This window comes from Cervus elaphus, chromosome 1, assembly GCF_910594005.1.
Source record: "Cervus elaphus chromosome 1, mCerEla1.1, whole genome shotgun sequence".
In the NCBI taxonomy this organism is placed as follows: Eukaryota; Metazoa; Chordata; class Mammalia; order Artiodactyla; family Cervidae; genus Cervus; species Cervus elaphus.
The window spans coordinates 42,943,936-42,961,748 of record NC_057815.1 but is presented as its reverse complement, the minus strand read 5'-3'; the positions used below and the strand labels follow the sequence as shown (position 1 = coordinate 42,961,748).

The 17,813-nt window shown below is 59.0% G+C and overlaps 2 protein-coding genes across 13 annotated transcripts in view; both read right to left on the bottom strand.

Annotated features, from left to right (window-relative positions):
* The window catches only part of PHLDB1 (pleckstrin homology like domain family B member 1), a 47,832-nt gene extending 30,909 nt beyond the window's left edge, over nucleotides 1–16,923 (bottom strand). For 4 of the 12 annotated variants that reach the window (XM_043900688.1, XM_043900703.1, XM_043900681.1 and 1 more), the window contains exons 1-5: nucleotides 16,655–16,921; nucleotides 10,880–10,960; nucleotides 10,104–10,227; nucleotides 9,018–9,188; nucleotides 690–815 (exon numbers count right to left, since the gene is read on the bottom strand). In XM_043900688.1, coding sequence (XP_043756623.1) covers nucleotides 690–815; nucleotides 9,018–9,188; nucleotides 10,104–10,227; nucleotides 10,880–10,939 — 481 coding nt within the window. In that variant the 5' untranslated portion in view covers nucleotides 10,940–10,960; nucleotides 16,655–16,921. Of the gene's footprint in view, nucleotides 1–689; nucleotides 816–9,017; nucleotides 9,189–10,103; nucleotides 10,228–10,879; nucleotides 10,961–16,654 lie in introns of all 12 variants that reach the window. The other 8 variants (XM_043900647.1, XM_043900652.1, XM_043900664.1 and 5 more) reach the window with 3 other exon arrangements.
* LOC122701734 (collagen alpha-1(I) chain-like) lies at nucleotides 10,969–17,102 on the bottom strand. The gene is made up of 4 exons (XM_043914994.1): nucleotides 17,045–17,102; nucleotides 16,727–16,809; nucleotides 16,253–16,673; nucleotides 10,969–11,511 (listed from the first exon to the last, which is right to left on the bottom strand). Exons 1-4 carry the CDS (start codon nucleotides 17,100–17,102, stop codon nucleotides 11,162–11,164), a joined length of 912 nt encoding a protein of 303 aa, XP_043770929.1. The 3' UTR covers nucleotides 10,969–11,161.
* Between the last annotated feature and the right edge of the window lie 711 nt (nucleotides 17,103–17,813).

The following is a 17,813-nucleotide window of genomic DNA, read 5'->3' as shown; positions in this document are numbered from 1 at the left end:
ACGTCCACCTGTCCCAGTACCATGATGACCCCTGTCACCCCACAGCCATCTGCAAGCCTGTGCAAAGGCTGGGGTGGCAGGCCTAGGGCAGCCTCCTGGTCTGCACCCCACCCCCAAGGCAGCTGGGCTGAGGCGGGGGCTGTGCTGGTTCCCTGGGACAATCACCGACTCTCCTCTAGGGATCAGTAATTCACACACAAAGTGCAGCTGCCCCACTGAGTCATCAGCTGGCATGGCCTGGCATGGCCTGGGGGCGGGGCAGAGCCCAAAGACACGATCACAAGCAGGTGGGGCCCCACTGCCTCGAGCTTACAGCATCTCAGTCTGATGCTTCCTTCTGCCCCCTCAGGCCACCCTCAAGGGTGAGGATCCCTGGTGGTGACATAAGAGGGTCAGGGTCCCGGACACTGAGGTGGCACCGTCCAGGGCAGTGGGACACAGGCTGGCAGAGCACCCCCATCCCTCAGGCACGTGATTCTCCCTAGTTCCAGCCAAGCAGCGCTTCTTGGATCTCTCCCCGTGGCCAGACTGCCTGGCACTCTCCCCCAGTGGCCCATGGCAGGTGGCAGCAAGCCCAGATCATGAGTACTGTCCCACCCTGACACTACACGTATGGCTGGAGTGGGCAGGGGGGAGGACTGTCCACGGGGTGCCACCAAACCAGCCACCTGCCCCAACTGGGTACCTACCTGGGCCAGGACCGTAGTGGGGGCCAGGGGCCCGGCCCCCTGCCGGGATCATGCTCTTCATCCACTTGGCTTCAGCTGGGTGGTTAAAGCGGAGGAAGGTGGACTGACCCAGGCACAACATGCAGCCTGCAGAGAAAGCACACGCTCAGAGGGGCAGGGCAGGGCAGGGCAAGGCTGAGGCAGCCTTCCACCCGCAGCACCGGCAGGCTCACCCCAGACTCCGAAGAGCCATCCCCACCTGCACTCCCAGCGGCCACATGGTCCACCCCTGACTCAGCCCGTGCCTGAGGCCCCAGCCCGGCTCCACAGCACACGGCCCCACAGCACACGGCCGAATGGAAAGAGCCCTGGCTTGTAAGTCCTAGTCCTTCATTACCACCTGTGAGATCTTCGGGGAAAGTCATTTCACCTCCCTGAGTCTAATTCTCTCAGCAGAAAAATGAGGACAATACCACTGCCTTGCAGAGTTAAAAGAGACAGTGTATGCCAGTGCTCTGTCAATGGAGAAGGTTCTCCAGAGAACACAGACCCCCACGTGCCCCAACCCAACCTGGACTCGTGATCCATCTATCTGCCCCTTGGGTGGAAGGGTCAGTTCGAGATCTGACTTCCAGGATCACAAACAAGCTCTGAGATAGGAGACGGGGAAACACACCATGGATCCGTCAGGTGCCCCGGCCACCCTTTCTGACCGTCGAGAGCGACTGCTACCCTCTTTCTCCCTGTCGAAGCATTCTGTGGCCTGACATTGTTCCGCTCCATGGACTCTCCTGCAGTGTAGCCAAGCCTAGGCCAATGGGCCCAGCCTCAGCCAAGCACATTCCCAGGCAGTAGACACAAGCCCAGTCCTGCCCAGGAAGTGCGAGTGCATAGAAGGGGGAGGGCATAGGGGAGTCAGAAAACGTAGCCAGGGGCACTGGGAGTGTGCACGGCGACAGGTGTGCCCACAGCACCTAAGCCTGTCTGGCAGAATTCCTCTTCCCGCCACACCAGGGGCTGGAGCGAAGAAGATGCTCCGTTGGGAGAAAACAGAGACCTGTGCTCTCTACCACCCACCCTTCCAATCTGTCCACATCCTTGGCCCCTGGCCCCAGGCTCCTGTCTACCCAACCTGCTGCCACCTGGCACCCCAAGCTTCATGCCAGTCTGAGCTAAGACTGGCAAGGAATTCTACATTCCTGGACGCTGAGACAGTTCAACTCAGGTAGGCCACAGGGGCATGGGGCATCCCGGGCCACGTGGGGTACCTTGGCAGGCCCCCCACTGAGAAGCTCAGCAGCCTGTTGGGGGGAACCCTGGATATTGCCATGGATGGGGGGCTGGCAGTCTGAGAAGCCCACAGCAGATAACATAGTAGACAAAACCACCCACTACATTGGTATACCCACCGGCCCTCCCAGGCAGGCGGGCACAAACAATTCTAAAGGCTGATGGGTGGTTAGGAAAGGAGGGAGCCTTCCCTGCCAAGCCACCAATCAGAGGAGCTGATCACAGAGTGATTATAACCGGAATAAATATTAGCCAGCCACACCGTCCACCTAATTACAACCACAGCTGTTTCAGACAGAACCCTGCCATTCCCATCCCCCTCCTTCCAGCCATTTAACAAGCTAATTAATGATGAGTTCACAGGGTCTAGACAGACCTACTCAACCCTAGGTTGACTGGGGGGCTGGGGGGGGGGGTAGAGGGGGGCAGCTCAGGAGCCTGACCACACAGTCCAGACTGGGAAGGACTGGGGAGTCTGGGTAGATTCCAGCCCATCAGTGCCAGGCCCACCCAAGGAGGCTGTAGGCAGGTAGGAACCCTCAGCTCTGGCTCCTCTAGCTGTGAGTCCCCTGTCCCCTCCTCTGCCCCTCACCCTCCTCTATACAAGGGGTGTGGCCATGCTGCCTCCCGGGCTATAAATAGGTGATGCCAGGCAGCAGAGCTGGATCTGTATTAATAGAGCGGGCAGGAGGGCAGCAGGACTGATTGTAGCCCAGCTCCTGCCCAAATTAACTTTCTATTTGCACTCAGGGGCCCCAGGCATTGCCCCTACTCTTGTCCCGTGCCTCCAGGGGCCTGGCCAGCCTGTTTCTGGGAAGAAACCTCCTCTCTGCTCACTCCTGCCTGGCACCGCCAAAGGTCAGCCCACGCAGGAAACCCCAGAACCCCTCCTCATCCAGGCAAAGTTGTGTTCCTGTCCCCCCTCCCCAAAAGGGCTCAAGGCCCAGCTGTGTGCAGGTGGGTAAAGGAGCTGCACATCTGGAGGGGAAAAAACGGGGCCAAGGAGAGGGTGAGTCCTTTCTCTGAGAGATGCACGCTGCACACAAACACACCTACACACTCAGAAACACACAGACTCACCCAGAGACAAGCAGGCTCACACACTCAGAGCGACAGTCAATGCCCTGCTGGCCACACAAACAGAATGAACTGACCGAAAGGAGGCTGGGTGTGGGGAAGACGGGAGAAAGGGCCTTGGCTCCTTCCATCAGAGACCCCTCTTCGCCATAAGCCAGGCTCCCCTAGTCCTAACCGGGAACCCTCTACCCCGTGGAGAGGCAGGTCCCACGGAGGGGACCACCGAGCGCGGGTTGGGAAAGGTGAAGTCTGCCCCGCTGAGGAGTGGCCCCGAACCCAGACGCCCCACTTGGATACGTTCAGGGCTCGCTCGCTCTCTCTCTCTCTCTCTCTCACACACACACACCCGAGTCTCGCAGCCTCAGGCTCCCAAAGTGCGGCCGGGGACCCGATCCCGCTCCTGGCAGGCCTCCCCACCCCCTCCACGCCCCTCCCAGCCCGAGCGGCTCCGCGCCGGGCTGCCGGGGCTGCGGCGGCCGGGGGGCTGAGGACTCACCACCGAATTCGGACCTCCGCACGGCTCGCCCCCGCTGGCCCGGCCCTGCAGGTCCCCGGCCCGCCCCGGGCCTTTGAGGGGGCGGGCCGACCTCCCGCCGCCGGCTCCCGGCTCGGAGCGGCGAGGCAGCGAGGCGGCGAGCAGCCACCAATGCCCGGGGAGGGGCGGGCCGGCCACCGGCGGCGGGGGAAGGGAGCCAGGAGGGAGGGACAAAGGAGAGGAGGAGGGGAAGAGGAAGTGATGGAGGAGCGGAGGGGAGCGGGATGGAGGGCGCGGGGCGGGGCGCGGCGGGGGACGCGCCGACCGAGCCCGCCCGGGGTCCCGCAGCCCGGGGCAGGGGCAGACGTGCGGCGGGGAGGAAGCGTTCGCGCGGGAGGACAGAGAGAAGGAAAGGGGAGGGACAGACACAGAGGCCAGAGGGTGAGCAGCCAGGAGGCAGAAGTGAGGAGAAGCGGGGGTCTCACTGAGAGCCCTCTGCGGTGAGAAGTCACCAGACGCCGGGCAGGGGCCAGGCCAGCCCCCAGGTCAGCGTGGGCAGGCTGGCCTCCGTGACAGCAGAGGTTAAGCTCTGACATTCCACGGCTCCATGTATTAGAGAGAAGCCGCAAGCCAGTCAATCCTAAAGGAAATCAACCCTGAATACCCAGTGGAAGGACTGATGCTGAAGCTCCAGTACTCTGACCACCTGATGTAAAGAGCTGACTCCCTGGAAAAGACCCCGATGCTGGGAAAGATGGAGGGCAGGAGGAGAAGGGGGCAACAGAGGATGAGATGGTTGGATGGCTCATCGACTGGATGGACATGAGTTTGAGCAGACTCCGGGAGATAGTGAAGGACAGGGAATTATGGCGTGCTGCAGACCATGGGGTACACAATATATTAGAGAGAAGAGTGAAAGTCCCAGGAATCCAGCCGGGTCACTGGGTCCAGCTGTGGCCCTCAGTCTACCACTGTGACAAGTGGGAGTTCAGGGCGAGGCAGGGCTCTGTGAACAGTCTTGAGTCTAGCTCCTGTCTCCACACTATACACCTCTTCCTCTGCCCCTCTGGCCCCCACTCCCCACACTCCCAGCAGTTCACCTTACCCCATGACCCAAACTGGACCCAGGCACTGGCTCTTCCAAGTTAGCCTATTTCCTTGGGTTCCAGAAGCCAACTCACCCCTTCCCAACCACAACCAAGTGTGCAAAGAGCTCCAGCAGAGCTGGCCCACCCCAAGGAGGTACCTTCCCATCTGGAAAGAGTGCCACCCACCTCTGAAGACCCTGGGACCATGCTGAGGTTCTGGGCCAGGCAGGTACTCACCACCCAGCCTCAGTCCCAGAAAATTCCTCACATTCCAGGACCTGGCCTCTGGACACCAGAACCTTAAGGCACGTGCTGTGTTCTCTCAGACGTCCTCTGTACGCTCAGAGCTCACACAGTCCCACACACTTCTCTCAAATACACACCAACACCTGCCCAGCCAGACACCACTCACGCTCTGAATCACACAGACACCCCAGTTAATATGTCTCATACACATTTATTCTCCAGCACACAACCCCTCAGACACCAGTCCCTCTCTTGGTTCCACACTCACTCAGCCACTGATAGCCCTTCACTCAGCCTTAGAGAGACTCTGAAATCAAAAGTCCACCTCCTGGGACTTCCCTGGTGGTCCAGTGGCTAAGACACCACATTCCCAATGCAGGGGGCCTAGGTTCAATCCCTGGTCAGGGGACTAGATTCCGAATGCAGCAACTAAGACCTGGAGTGAAAGTGAAGTGAAGTCAGTCGTGTCCGACTCTTTGAGACCCCATGGACTGTAGGCTACCAGGCTTCTCCGTCCATGGGATTTTTCAGACAAGAGTACTGGAGTGGGTTGCCATTAGTAGCCACATAAATAAATATTTTTAAAATATTTTTATTTATTTATTTGACTGCACCAGGTGTTAGTTGCAGCACACCGGATCTAGTTCTCTGACCAGGGATCAAACCCCAGACCCCTGCACAAAGTTTTAGCCACCAGACCACAAGGGAAGTCCCAATAAAGAAATATTTTTAAAAAGCCATTTCCTTCCATGACTTAAAAAAAAAAGTCAACCTCCTTAGAGAAACAATCAATTTTTCCACCCTCGCTGAACACCTACCCACACTGCCATACTACACACACACATACACACATACACACACACACACACACACATGCATGTACACGCATGCACACACTCACATGTGCACAGGCAGCTCATTCCCCTTCTGAAGGAAAAAGGAAAACCATATAGGGTCAAATGCAAAATAGGGGGAGGCTTAAAAAAACCTTCTCAGGAAATGTGATTCATCGGTCTGGAAACTGTGACGGCCAGCTGGACAGACCCAGACAGACCCAGAGGACACTGCCAGGGAGAAGCAGGGCAGCAGGCAGGCACACACAAGTGGGGAGCTAGGAGCTTTTGCTTTTTCTCTCCTTCCTTTGAGTTTTATCAGTCGAGATCTTTATCAGTCTCATCACAGAGGACAGCCGAGGCTTCCCTCCCATTTCACAGAAGGGCTAACTGACAGCTGGGTGGAAGAGGAAGCGGTCCATCGTCCTGGATCCCAGAGGGAGGCAGCTGTGTTACTCAGGAATCCTGGCTCCAGCCCCATTCCAGGGAGCCTCCTGGCTGGCCCTCCCAGAAGCCCCTACCCACCAGCAAGGGGCCTGGGGAGCGAAGGAGACTCGGAGGAGGCTCAAAGGCAGGGGCTGGCAGCGAATGGCTCCGAGAGGGTAGGGGACCTTCTGTCTAGACAGCCTGGGCCCCGAGCTGCGTGGCTTTCTGGGTCCTTCCCTACTGGGTCTCCTCCCGGATCTTTCATGTGGTCTGGCACTGTGGTCTCAGGGTGGGGCAGCCTTGACCCAGATTGAGATTCCTCCTCATTTCCTTGGTCCTCTTCCCAGCTCCATCCACCTCTTGCTCTGTAGAGAGAGGGCCGCCTGGGATGTCCCAAGGTACCTGGGGACAAGACTGGAAGCAGGATCTTCCCAGTTCCCTCCCATCAGGGCCCCACGGCCATAGCTTTCGCTCAAGTTGTCGTTGGCATCTGTTTTCTGCCAGCTTCCCCCCCACCCCGCCCCTGGCCCAGGCATATTCCTGCTCGAAGAGCCTGTCACTGCCACTCTCCTCGTTATGACGTGTGCCTCTCCAAGTTGCCTATGGCTGGGCACAGTGCCCAGAATGATGCAGCCAAGGACCAGCCCAGCCAGAGAGGGCTCCTTGTTATTTCTAGGGTAGTCCTCTGGTTTTTCAAAGAGGGGGTCCCCCACACACACCAAGACTGGATCAGGGAACAAGACAGGGAAAATGGTTCTCTTGCACATATGCCCACAGATAGGCCGGTGGTCAGTGAGTTCTCCTGTCTTCACAGGAGCACACCCGTGGACGGTTTGGTACCACCAGCCCTGAGTTCACCCTGCCCCCTACTTGAACACTGTGATCCATAAACACAAGGAAATACACAAACACAGAGATACACAAGTCCAGAGTCACAAACACATCCGGAGACACATAAACACACTCCAGTCACACAGACACACAGAGATAGCACTTGCACCCCGAGCCACCCAGTTTCCAGGGAAACGCACTCCCAAGAATGTCCGGAGTGGGGCCAGGCAGGGCTGGGCTTGGGGCCTTGCTCCAGAGATGAGACAAGGAAACCCTCAGCTCCTGGAGCCCAGGGGAGGGGCAGTGCTGGGGAGAAGAACACCCGTTCCTTTGTGCCTCTGCCTACCCCTCCCCAGGCTGCCAAGCTTCTGAGACAGGCTAGCCTAGACAAGGCGGCTGTGGGGTGGGAGGCAGGGAGAGGGAAGGGGGTTTAGGGTCAGGAGAGAGTGGGAGGGTACATACTTGGCAGGGTGGGCTTCTGGCTGGGGAAGAGTTGAGGGTCACTTGGGCCACAGGAAATGCCTGAGAATTCCATCTCAGCCCAGGCCCTCCCTCTTCCCACAGAGCTAAATGCTGCCCTGGAAAGGCCGGGCGGGAGAGACCTGCAGAGCATGGGTTCCTCCACCCTCGTCCATTCGTGACAGCACACAGGGGCAGAGTGTTCTTGCCCAGGAACATGAGGGATTTGGGGGTGGGCTCTTGCTCCGGCCTTCTCTGAACGCTGCCCCTGCCTCTCCTTGCTGCTCTGCTGTCTCGCTCTCATGTACCCAAATCTTGGGGAAGATGCTCTCTTGGAAATGGAAGAGGAGGACGGTCTGCAGCCAGATGGCAGCACAGCCAAACCCCCAATTTATGGGGGCCCCCCCTTAGGTGGAGTCAGATAAGAGGGAGAGATAACAGGCCCTCTGGAAGAGACGCGGGCCTGTTTGCTGCTGGTGGTGGAGTCAGCTGTCCCCTCCTCACACACCCCCAAGGGCAGGCAGGCTGGGTCTTCTGGGTCAGCCTTGAAGGGAGAGACCCCAGGGGTGTGAAGAGCAGGAGAGAGGGAAACAGTGGAGCGGGTGGGATTCCCACTGCCAAGGAGCTTCCAACCAGTCAGAGGTGTGCCTGTGCTTAGCGGCTCAGTCATGTCTGACTCTTTGCGACCCTATGGACTGTGGCCCACCAGGCTCCTCCATCCATGGGATTTCTCAGGCAAGAATCCTGGAGTGGGTTGCCATTTCCTCCTCCAGGGGATCTTCCTGACCCAGGGATGGAACCCACGTCTCCGGTATCTCTTGCATTGGCAGGTGGACATTCTTTACCACTGAGCCATCTGGGAAGCCCAGTAAGAGGTAAGAGTCCCCAGAAAACACTGCCAGGGCATTGGTCCTCCTACTTAGAGCCAGGCTTAGTCCAAAGCTCCCATCCTTTACGGCTACCAAGCCCACTTTTCACATCCCCCTAATATGATGCTTCACTGTATACACTGATGCCCAGGGCAAACACACCTGGTCTATCAGGGTGCTACCTGGGCCAAGCCCTTCCTTACCTGCCTCATCACCATAGTAACTGGAGGCCCAGTTTTTAGAGCTCCCTTATACAACAGAGAGACCTGTTCCTTTGGGAAACAGAGTGGTAAGGACATTCGTGACCCAGACGCTGTCGTCAACAGTGTTTTAACAGGAGTGAGCGTGCCCTCAGATTTTTTTGCCCTTGTCCCATCTCCCTTGTCCTGCTCTCCCTAACCTCAACAGCTTTCTAGAACACCTGCCTCTTGGCATTGTGGAACCATGCCATTGTTCCCCTCGTTGCTGCTCCAGCTCTTCTCCCCTAACAACCATTAGCGACCACTGCACAGCTCCCCGTGTCCTCCGAGAGCAGGCAGTGCAACCTCTTCTCTCTCTTCCCACCACAGTGTGAGAAGTAGGGTTGCTGTCGGGGGTTTTGAAACGCACCTGATCCAGATGCACCTGAGCACCCCACCCCCAACTTGGCCACTCAGGCAGTTACCATGGCAACCAAAACAGCAGACTTCCCCTCCACCTGTCACACACAAGCTTTTAAACAGAAGCTCCCTGGCTTCAGGGCAGTCAGACCTTACCCTGAGTGAGCCGAGTGGGCTGCCGGACCGGGAGCCCATCAATAGTGCAGGCATTGCCGCAGGGGTAGAGGGTGAGGGTGCCCCGCAGGTTCTCGATGTAGCAGTGCTCCGGAGCCAGGCCTGGACCCTGCAGTGAGATGTCCCTGGCCGCAGAGCCAATCACGGTCCTCCCTGAAGACAGGAGGCAAGTGTCAGAGGGCCGGTCCAGGTGGAGGAGGCAGGGAGGGGCTGGGAGGGCCACAGTGGGACTGCCATCTCCTACTCCAGGGAGAATCACTGCCCGCCCCGTGGGGCCCCTGAGCCTGGTGGAGACAGTGAGGGGTAGGAGCCTGTCTCGGCCCCAGAAACAGGAAGGCCCAGAGGGCACAGAGGATCTGCAAACTTAGTAGGAGCTTCTTCTGCAGAATTTCCTTAGTCCCCCCAAGCCCCCCTCCCCAGGACCTTTCTCTCCTTCCCTAGCCTCCCCCATCTTTTCTTCCAGCTCTCCCTCCCCTCTCCTCTCCCTCCCTTCTGCCACCTGCAACCCTTGCCCTCCTCACACCCCCCCTCTCCCCAGCCCCTGGAGGGAGAGAGCTCCTGGACTGGTATTTGGAGAATGTGGGGAATGTAGTATCACCCGGGCAACAAGTGCAGCCAGGAGAGGAGACAGGAAGGGCAGAAGCTGCAAGGTGGAGGGGGCTGTGCCAGGGCCTGACTCGGAGGTCTGCCCCAGGCCCATCTTGCCCATCTCTCCAGCTCCACCAGCGCCTTCTCCCTCTCCAGGCATGGCCCTGGAGCGGAGTCCCCTTTCTTCTTGGCCACACTGGTTGCCAAGAGCCATGCGTTCTCCTATTTCAGGGCTCTCCTCCTGATTTCTAAGCTGATCTTTAATCCTGGTCATGGAGCCAGATTAGTCTGGGGAGGCACAGACAAGGGAAGCAAGCTGGGGGGCGGGGTGGGGGGGGTGTTGTGACATGGCCTCCCATTTGGGGGAGGTGAACACTGTCAGCAGGTAGCAAGAGGGGCCCCTGCATGCATGCCTGGATTCCCAAGCAGGAATGTCTGTAAGGATGGAGGGGTGGCAGGCAGGATGCACCCCAGACTCACCTTCTTCCAGCGGCAGAAGGGTGATGGCTGTGCTGAGCCGCCCGCTGCCCAGGCTCACCAGATGGGGTTTGTCCGTCTGCACTTTCAGCCCTTTGCCTGTTTCGATCAGGTCCAAGGGTCCTTTCTGTAGGTGGTGGAGGTAGGGGATGAGCATCATGAGAGATTTCAGGCGGGCACCATACCACCCTAGTCCCAGTCACACCAGCACTCTCTCCAGCACCTACCCTCTCTAAAGGGCTCTGTAGGTGTACAAAATCTTGTGCAGAGCGGTATTCCATTAAATTGTAATTAGATCTGAATCTAGGCCACTAACTCGTCCCACTGGATTTATCTCGCGTCTTGGTTTAACTGCCCCTTTTATCTATTAGGACAGAAACAAGGAGAAAGTAAGGAGAGCTGGGAGGTGCTTGCTAAGAGTTGGGGGGGCAGTTGCTATAGAGGGGACCAGTCAAGACTCATCCCTGTAGACTTGTCCATGGCAATCCACTTGGCCACAGCTTGCCCCTGTTAAACTGAATTACAAGAAAGGGCAGGGCGGAAACAGCTACAGCTCCGAAGTTGAACTGTAAACCACTTCCTGACTTTCAAAGGGTATTTTCTGGGTGAACCAATTAACCTAATTCAGCTAAAGACTTAGCTGTGAATAGGCTTGGGACCTGGAGAAGAGCATGGAGGTAGTGTGGCTATCATCCTTGAGCTGGGACCACAGGGAAGGAGAGGAGCTGACCTGTCCTCACCAGACCGCCCTCTTGCCCCATGGCCCCCACCTTGCTCACCTGCACCAGGGCCGGGGTCTTACATCCAGGGCCCACCTGGTTCCTATTGAGAGTGTCCATGTTCTTGGGGCCCCAGAGCTCCTGTGGACACAGCAGAAAACAGGTGAGGCGAGGAGGCCAGGGCAGAAAGGAGCAAGGAGTGGGTTCTGCAGCAGTGTTCTAAAGGCAGGAGCAATGGCACGGCGGCTCCCAGCAAGCTCCTGCTGAAGGAGACCTGGAGGCAGTTCAGGAGCTTGGGGGGTGGTGGGGGCCATGCGGGGGGGAGGGGGTGGTGCCACGTCTTCACCCAAAACACAGGTCAGCGTGGATGCTACCCCACCACATCGGCCCTGACCCCCCCCCCAAACACACACACAGAGCGCCCCCCCCAAAAGTCCTATAGGGCCCAGACCATATGATCTCTCTCTTGCCTCTGACAGCCAGGACCCAGGCCTTGGCAGTTGAGGACGCTTGGGCATCAGAAGCCATAAGAAGGTGGGGAAAATCTACCTTAGAGAGGAAAGCTAGCTCAAGGCAGCCCCTCCAGGGACACTGGTAGACAGGGGGCCCCAGGCAGGTGGCAGGGCTGAGCGGGCGCTCCTTTCCACAGCCTCTCCCCGTCTCTTTCCCCAGGGGTCTCAGAAGGATGTTTTCTTAAAGGAGACACGAGGGGGAAATGCCACGATTACTGCCATCTCTGTCTCAATTCCTGCATCCTCTCCTCCCCAGAAAGCATCTTACCCACCCCCACCCCCACAATCAGCAAAAATAAAAAATAAAACCCCCAGTGGTGACTAACACTGAGAATATAGGACTCTTGGGTTCTCAACCTGATTTGGTACCGTAGGGAGCTGAAGTCCTTAGAACCAGAGGTAAAACAGATTCCAGAGCTCCAGAGCCTTCCCCATCCCTCCCTCCATGGCTCACAGCGTTGGCACCTGAGAACTGTGAGGAAGGAGCTTTGTGTTCTAATCTGTGCCTACGTGCCCATCCCTTGGCCAACTTGCTGAGGTGAGAAACTTCCTATTGACTGCTGCAATGTTACTGGGGAAGCTGAAGAGAGTGTGATCACAGGGAGGGAGGGAGACCCAGGAAGGCAGGGTTCCCTTCCACTTTCTCTTCCAGCCATCTTCTAAGAGACTTGGAGAGGAAGTGGGGCAGGAGCCAGCATTCCAAGGAGTGTCTGACCCTGGCAGTGGGGCCCAAAGGTCTTAGCAATAGTGTTACTAATTTTACCCTCCCAGCTTCCACCCTTCCGGACCTGGCATGCATCGTCTCCGTCACCATTTCCACCCAAGCTGGAGGAAGAGAAGCTGGAACGGGGGCCTAAGGCCCACCCCAAGTCTGCCTGGGAAGAGGGAAGGCAAAGGCCGTTAACCTACAGCAAGGCGCTAGCCGGCCTGGCACCTTCCCAGGAGATCTGGCGGGGGGCGGGTTGGGGGGGAGAATTTCCAGGGACAAAGATGGCGCTACTGCTTCTTTCAACTGAGGGAAGTCCTTCAGCTTTCTGAGGGAGGAGAGGCAAGACAGTGAGTTGGGGATATAAGCGTATATAAAAGAGGGGGTGAGAAAAACAAAACAATGAACAATGGTGAAGGAAAGGCACCACTGGGTAGCGGAAAGAGCTTTAGACTGGGATGCAAGAGCCTTAAATTCTAATCTTGACTTTCTTATTTATTAACTGAGAGAAACTTAGACATGTTATTTAACTTCTCTGAGTGTCAATCATTCTCTATAAAACTGGAATAATGATTTATATTTAAAAATAATATTGTCTGGATTACTGCTTGCCTGGGGCTAGGGGTGGAATAGGTGAACCAATTAGACCTGTCAGAGGGACCATCTAATGGGCTATAAAAATGGGCAGATTTGGGGGACATGATAGAAATGTTCTAAAACTTATTTGTGATGATGGTTTGCCCAGATCTGTAAATATACTAAAAATATTGAATGTACACTTAAGTGAATTTATGGTATGAACATCATTCCTCAATAAAACTATTAGTTTGGTTTTTTTTTAAAAGATGATTGTCTTAGAAATTCAGAAAGGGAAAGTTGCTCAGTCCTGTCCAACTCTTTGCAACCCCATGGACTATACAATCCATGGAATTCTCCAGGCAAGAATACCAGAGTGGGTGAAGTGAAGTGAAATGAAGTCATTCAGTCATGTCCCACGACTCTTTGCGACCCCATAGACTGTAGCCTACCAGGCTTCTCCATCCATGGGATTTTGCAAGCAAGAGTACTGGAGTGGGTTGCCATTTCCTTCTCCAGGGGATCTTCCCAACCCAGGGATGGAACCCAGGTCTCCCGCATTACATGCAGATTCCTTACCAGCTGAGCCACAAGGAAAGCCCTAGAGATTCAGATATTATGTCAAATGACACTGTGAAGTGCAAAGCACTGTAAATATGCCAATTACTAGTATGAGCTTCCTGAACTTAAGTCACTTCACTTTTCTGGGCTTCAGTTTCTTCATCTGTCAAGTTTGTCACCATCACGCTGTAAGGGAGCAATGAGTGTGTTCACTTATTTACACCACGGATTTTAAGTGGCGATAAATCCTGTAAAAGAACGAGGTTGATGGGGGAAAAGAGTGATTGGAGGAGAGGAGAGAAGGGAATAAGGAGGTGAAAGAACAGGAAGAGATAAGGAGAGAGGTGTAGGGAGAGACGGAGAAGATAAGAAAAGATGTAGAGTCTGGGAGGCGCGAGGCCGTGGCTCCAGGTCCGAAACTCAATCCAGGTGAAGTGGAGATACACCAGACCGACGCGTCCCAGCCCGGGGGCGGTGCTCTGACCCAGGGGCTGCACCGCTGCCCGGAGAGCCGCCACCGGGGGGCGCTCTCTCTTCCCGCCGCTCCCCGGGCGGGGAGAGCCAAGCGCGCTGTGCCGGGGCGCGCTCCAGCGGCCCCAGCGGCCGACCTGCTTCGTCCCACCAGGCTGCCCACTGCCCGGGGCTGTAATTATACCCAGCCGATTCACCCCTCCGGCCTCCGCCGCGGTCCTGGGAAATCCGGCCCGCCCGCTGCCAAAAAAAGGCCGCTGCGGTGCGTGTCCGGCTCTCTGGGAGGAGGGGCTGGGGAAGCGCCGCGGTCAGCCCCGGCTCTCGGTAGCGGTCTCCCACTGCGAGCTGAGACGCCCAACCGCCTCCTTGGGCGCAAGGTGGCAGAGGCCTGGATGTCTAGAGAGCCCCGCGTGGGCGAGGCCAGGGCTCTGGCAGGTGACCCCGCGCCGGGCCCCGCGGCCTCCCGGCCCAGCGCGAACGCCCGGGCATCCAGACCACCGGGGATCCCTTGCCCTACCTGGACCCCAGCTCTCTGCCCGCGTGGGGGGAGTCACCGCTTCGGGGGACTCGGTCGGTCCCTTAACGAGGGGCGCGGGAGGCCCTGGAGAGAGACTGGGAAGTTCCAGAACCAACAGGGATTGGAGGAAGTCCAGCCTCCAAATCGGGCCCCAGAAGAAAGGCCGGAGGCCGGCCCAGGGTCCAGGCGTCGCACGGCCCAGGAGCGAGGCCGAGTTGGGATTCTTTCGGCACGCGTCTGCCCTCGAGGAAGGGCCGCTGGCAGAGGAAGGGGCCGGAAGGGAAGGAAACTGAGGCCGGGAGCACAGTGGGCGGGGCGCCTGAGCCGGGCAGGGGCCGGGGAGGACGTAGGGGAAAGGACGCAGAGAACTTGACTGTTAGTCGCTCAGTCGTGTCCGACTCTGCGATCCCATGGACTGCAGCCCGTCAGGCTCCTCTGTCTACAGGACTTTCCAGGCAAGAATACTGGAGTGGTTTCCATTTCTTCCTCTAGGGGATCTTCCCGACCCGGGATCGAACCCACGTCTCTTAACATCTCTATCATTGGCAGGCAGGTTCTTCACCACTAGCGCCATCTGGGAAGCCCTCAGAGAACTTTACGAGACGGGAAATCGGGGGTCTGCGGAAGGGTGGGACGGGAGGGAAGATGAAGGGTTTGCAGAGAAAAATAAAAGAGGGAGACTGAAGAGTGAGGGAAAAGGAGGGCTGGGGAGAGAAGACTGAGGGCAGAGGATGGGGAGGAGGGGAAGAAGGTGGAAACAGGATGGAGTCCGGGGGACGCAGGGGAGGCGGAGGCGGGGGGTGGGGGGAGGAGAGACAGGGACCAGAAGAAGAAGGACTGGGGGACGAAGGAGATGGGGGAGACTGGGGACAGACGAGTGCTCAAGGTAAGGGGGTGACGGCACGGGGGAGCAATCGAAGGTACCCAGGGCCGTGGAGGAGGAGACCGGCGTGGGGACGGGAGGTGAGGCTCTGGAGTGAAAGAGGGGTCCGGAGGGCTGGCCTGGGGACCCAGCTGTAGACAGAGACTGTAGGCTGGCAGCCAGGGCTGGAGCAGGCGGTGGGACGAGGCGCGAGTGTAGTTTGGGGCTGTGATTTTATTTGTGTGCGGAGTGGAGGTGGGGTGCCTCCGCACGGAGGGCTCCCTGCTGCCCCTCGCCGCCCTCCCCAGGGCCGCCAGGTGGGACAAGGCTGCAGTGTTGGGCCGCCCCGCCCGCCGCTGACGCCGGACAAGCGGCCTTTCTTTGGCCGGGCCGGGAGAAGGGGCCGCTTGTTTGCGCGGTCCGGGAAAGGCGCGGCCCCCAGACACCGCCGGCTCCCCGCGGGCGGCTGCGGAAGGGGGCCGCGCGCGTGGGATTCGTGTGTGCGGACTGAGTGTGTGATGGGAGTGAGCGGCAGGTGGGTGTGTGAATCGCGGGCTGCGTGTGCGCGGGGGCTGCAGGTGTGGATGTGGGCTTCCTGAGAGGGCTGAGGGTGCTTGGCGTGTGCGCGGAGTGGGTAGAGGTCTAGGTGTGTGTTGGGTCCCACACGTGTCACGGCAGAGAGACGGGCGTGTCCGCGTGGCGTGCGCGGTGGAAAGGGTGCGTGGGTGATGTCGGCTGGGGTGCCGAGTGTGTCTGCGCGTGGGATGCCTGACGTGGTGGTGGTGGTGGGGGGTTATGTTTGTGTGTAACCGGCCGGATGAGTCAGTCCCCGGAGCCTCCGGGACCGCTGAGCTAACGGGCCCAGAATGCAGCTCCGCCCCGGCGCCCTGGGTCCCCCACCGGGCCGCTGCGTCTCCCGGCCCAGCCTCCGCTCGCGCGCGCCTCGGCGGAAGCGTCCGTGGAAGCCTCGGCAACCCCGGGGCCCCTCCCAGTCCCCCACCGCCCCCGCCCGCGCGCTTCCCCTTCCCCGAGGAGCCCGGATGACCTGGCTCAGCCCCGGCACGGGGGAACTCCGCAAGGGAGTCGAATCTGGACTGTGCGGGCGTGGCAAGGGCCGGAGACTCACGGCCCCCACGGTCCCCCCCTCCAGCCTCCCGGACCCCTAAAGACGCGGGGCCCAGGCAGGGCCCAGGAGGCCCCAGATGTGCCACCCATCCCCTGAACACACCCAGCGGTCCCTTCCGGACAGCACTGCCTCCGAGCCCGACTCCGTATCCCTTTCCTGTCCCATCAAGGCGGCCCAGCCCGGGACGGCAGCTGAGATGCCCCCAGGGGACCCCGCTGTCCTGGCGCAGGGCTCTCAGTCCTTCTGTCGGCGGGAGAGGGGAGGTGAGAGGAGCCGGCGGACGAGACCCCGCGAGTGTCGCCCAGTCGCCCGCAGGAAAGTCCTGGGACAAGGATCCGCGTTCCCCCCGGGACGGCGGGCGGCGGGCGGCCGCGGTGGGGCGGAGCGCAAGGGCCCCCTCTGGCGGCGGCGCCGGCAGCGGCTCGGGAGGGCAGGAGCAAGCCGCTCCCGGGAGAGCAGCGGAGCCCGCTCGGCACAAAGCCCCCCGCGTCCCCACGCACTCACCTGCGGCGCCCCTCTTCCCCTACCGGCTTCTTCCGGGATCTTCCAGCCCAGGGCCGGTCTGAGGGCTCTCGCCAGGTCCCCGGGACTTCCTCTTATCCCGTCCCAGCCGCGCAGCGAGCGGGACCCGCAGGCGTCGCGGGAGGGAGCGCCCTCACCTCGAGGGGAGAGGGGCACACCGGGTCTTTCGCCCAGCTCGGCAGCCGCGGCCCCAGGCTCCGAAGGACACTCTTGCTTTTCCCTGGAAGCCCGCTGAGTAGGAGGAGAGCAAGTGGGTCCCGCCTTCCTACCCCCCCCCCCAACCCCGCTAGTCCCCGCCCCGTCCCCCCGTCCCGTCCGCCTGGCCAGCCGGAGGAGACGCCCTTGTGGGACTGGAGCCCAAGGTCCCCCCACCCAGCCTTTCCCAGAGCGGCGCCTCCCCCCACGCCCGCACAGCGCGCGCTTTGTTCATCTCCGCAGCTGGGCTCTCCACCACCACCACCACCGCGTGCACACCCTGTCCCCACTCGCCCTCCCCTTCGGACTCTCCTGGACCACCCTCCACCCCTAGGCCTTAAGGCTCTTCGGAGGGTGTTTTCCCGTTTCTCTCTAGTCCGCCCCCTACCCTTTTTTTCAGTTTAGATGCCTGAATCCTCCATCAGATCCCAGTGAACTTCATGGTCGCAGCCGTGCATGTTCCTAACATCTCCGAATATCTGCTGAAGGTATCCAGGTCTATCTACCCTCTGTCGCCCCTTCTCATCCTACTCCAAGCCCCTCCGCCAGGACGAACTGAAAATGGGGTTAATAACCGTCCAGATAGGGCGTCACAGATATTTCTAAAGGTAGAAAGAAGGCATGGTAAAATGCCGCGCAAACTGGAAAGCACAGGAAAACCGAATGGAATTATCATCTTGCCCCCCTGTCACTCCACCCCCACCACAACCTGCGGGATTACAGTTGGGAGGCAAACTGGTGCTCAAAGTGGTTGAGCATAGCATCCTGTAGCAGTTTGGGTCTCTGTAGGAGTAAGGGTTTATTAAGGAAGAAGTGGGTGGGGAGGACCTGAGAACCTTAGAGAAGCCTGGAAACAGCCTGGGAGAAGGTCATTCTCCTTTTCAACCACCACCCGAAATCCAAGCTGACAGCCGATCCTTACCTTGTAAAGCCAGCTCTTGCCCCA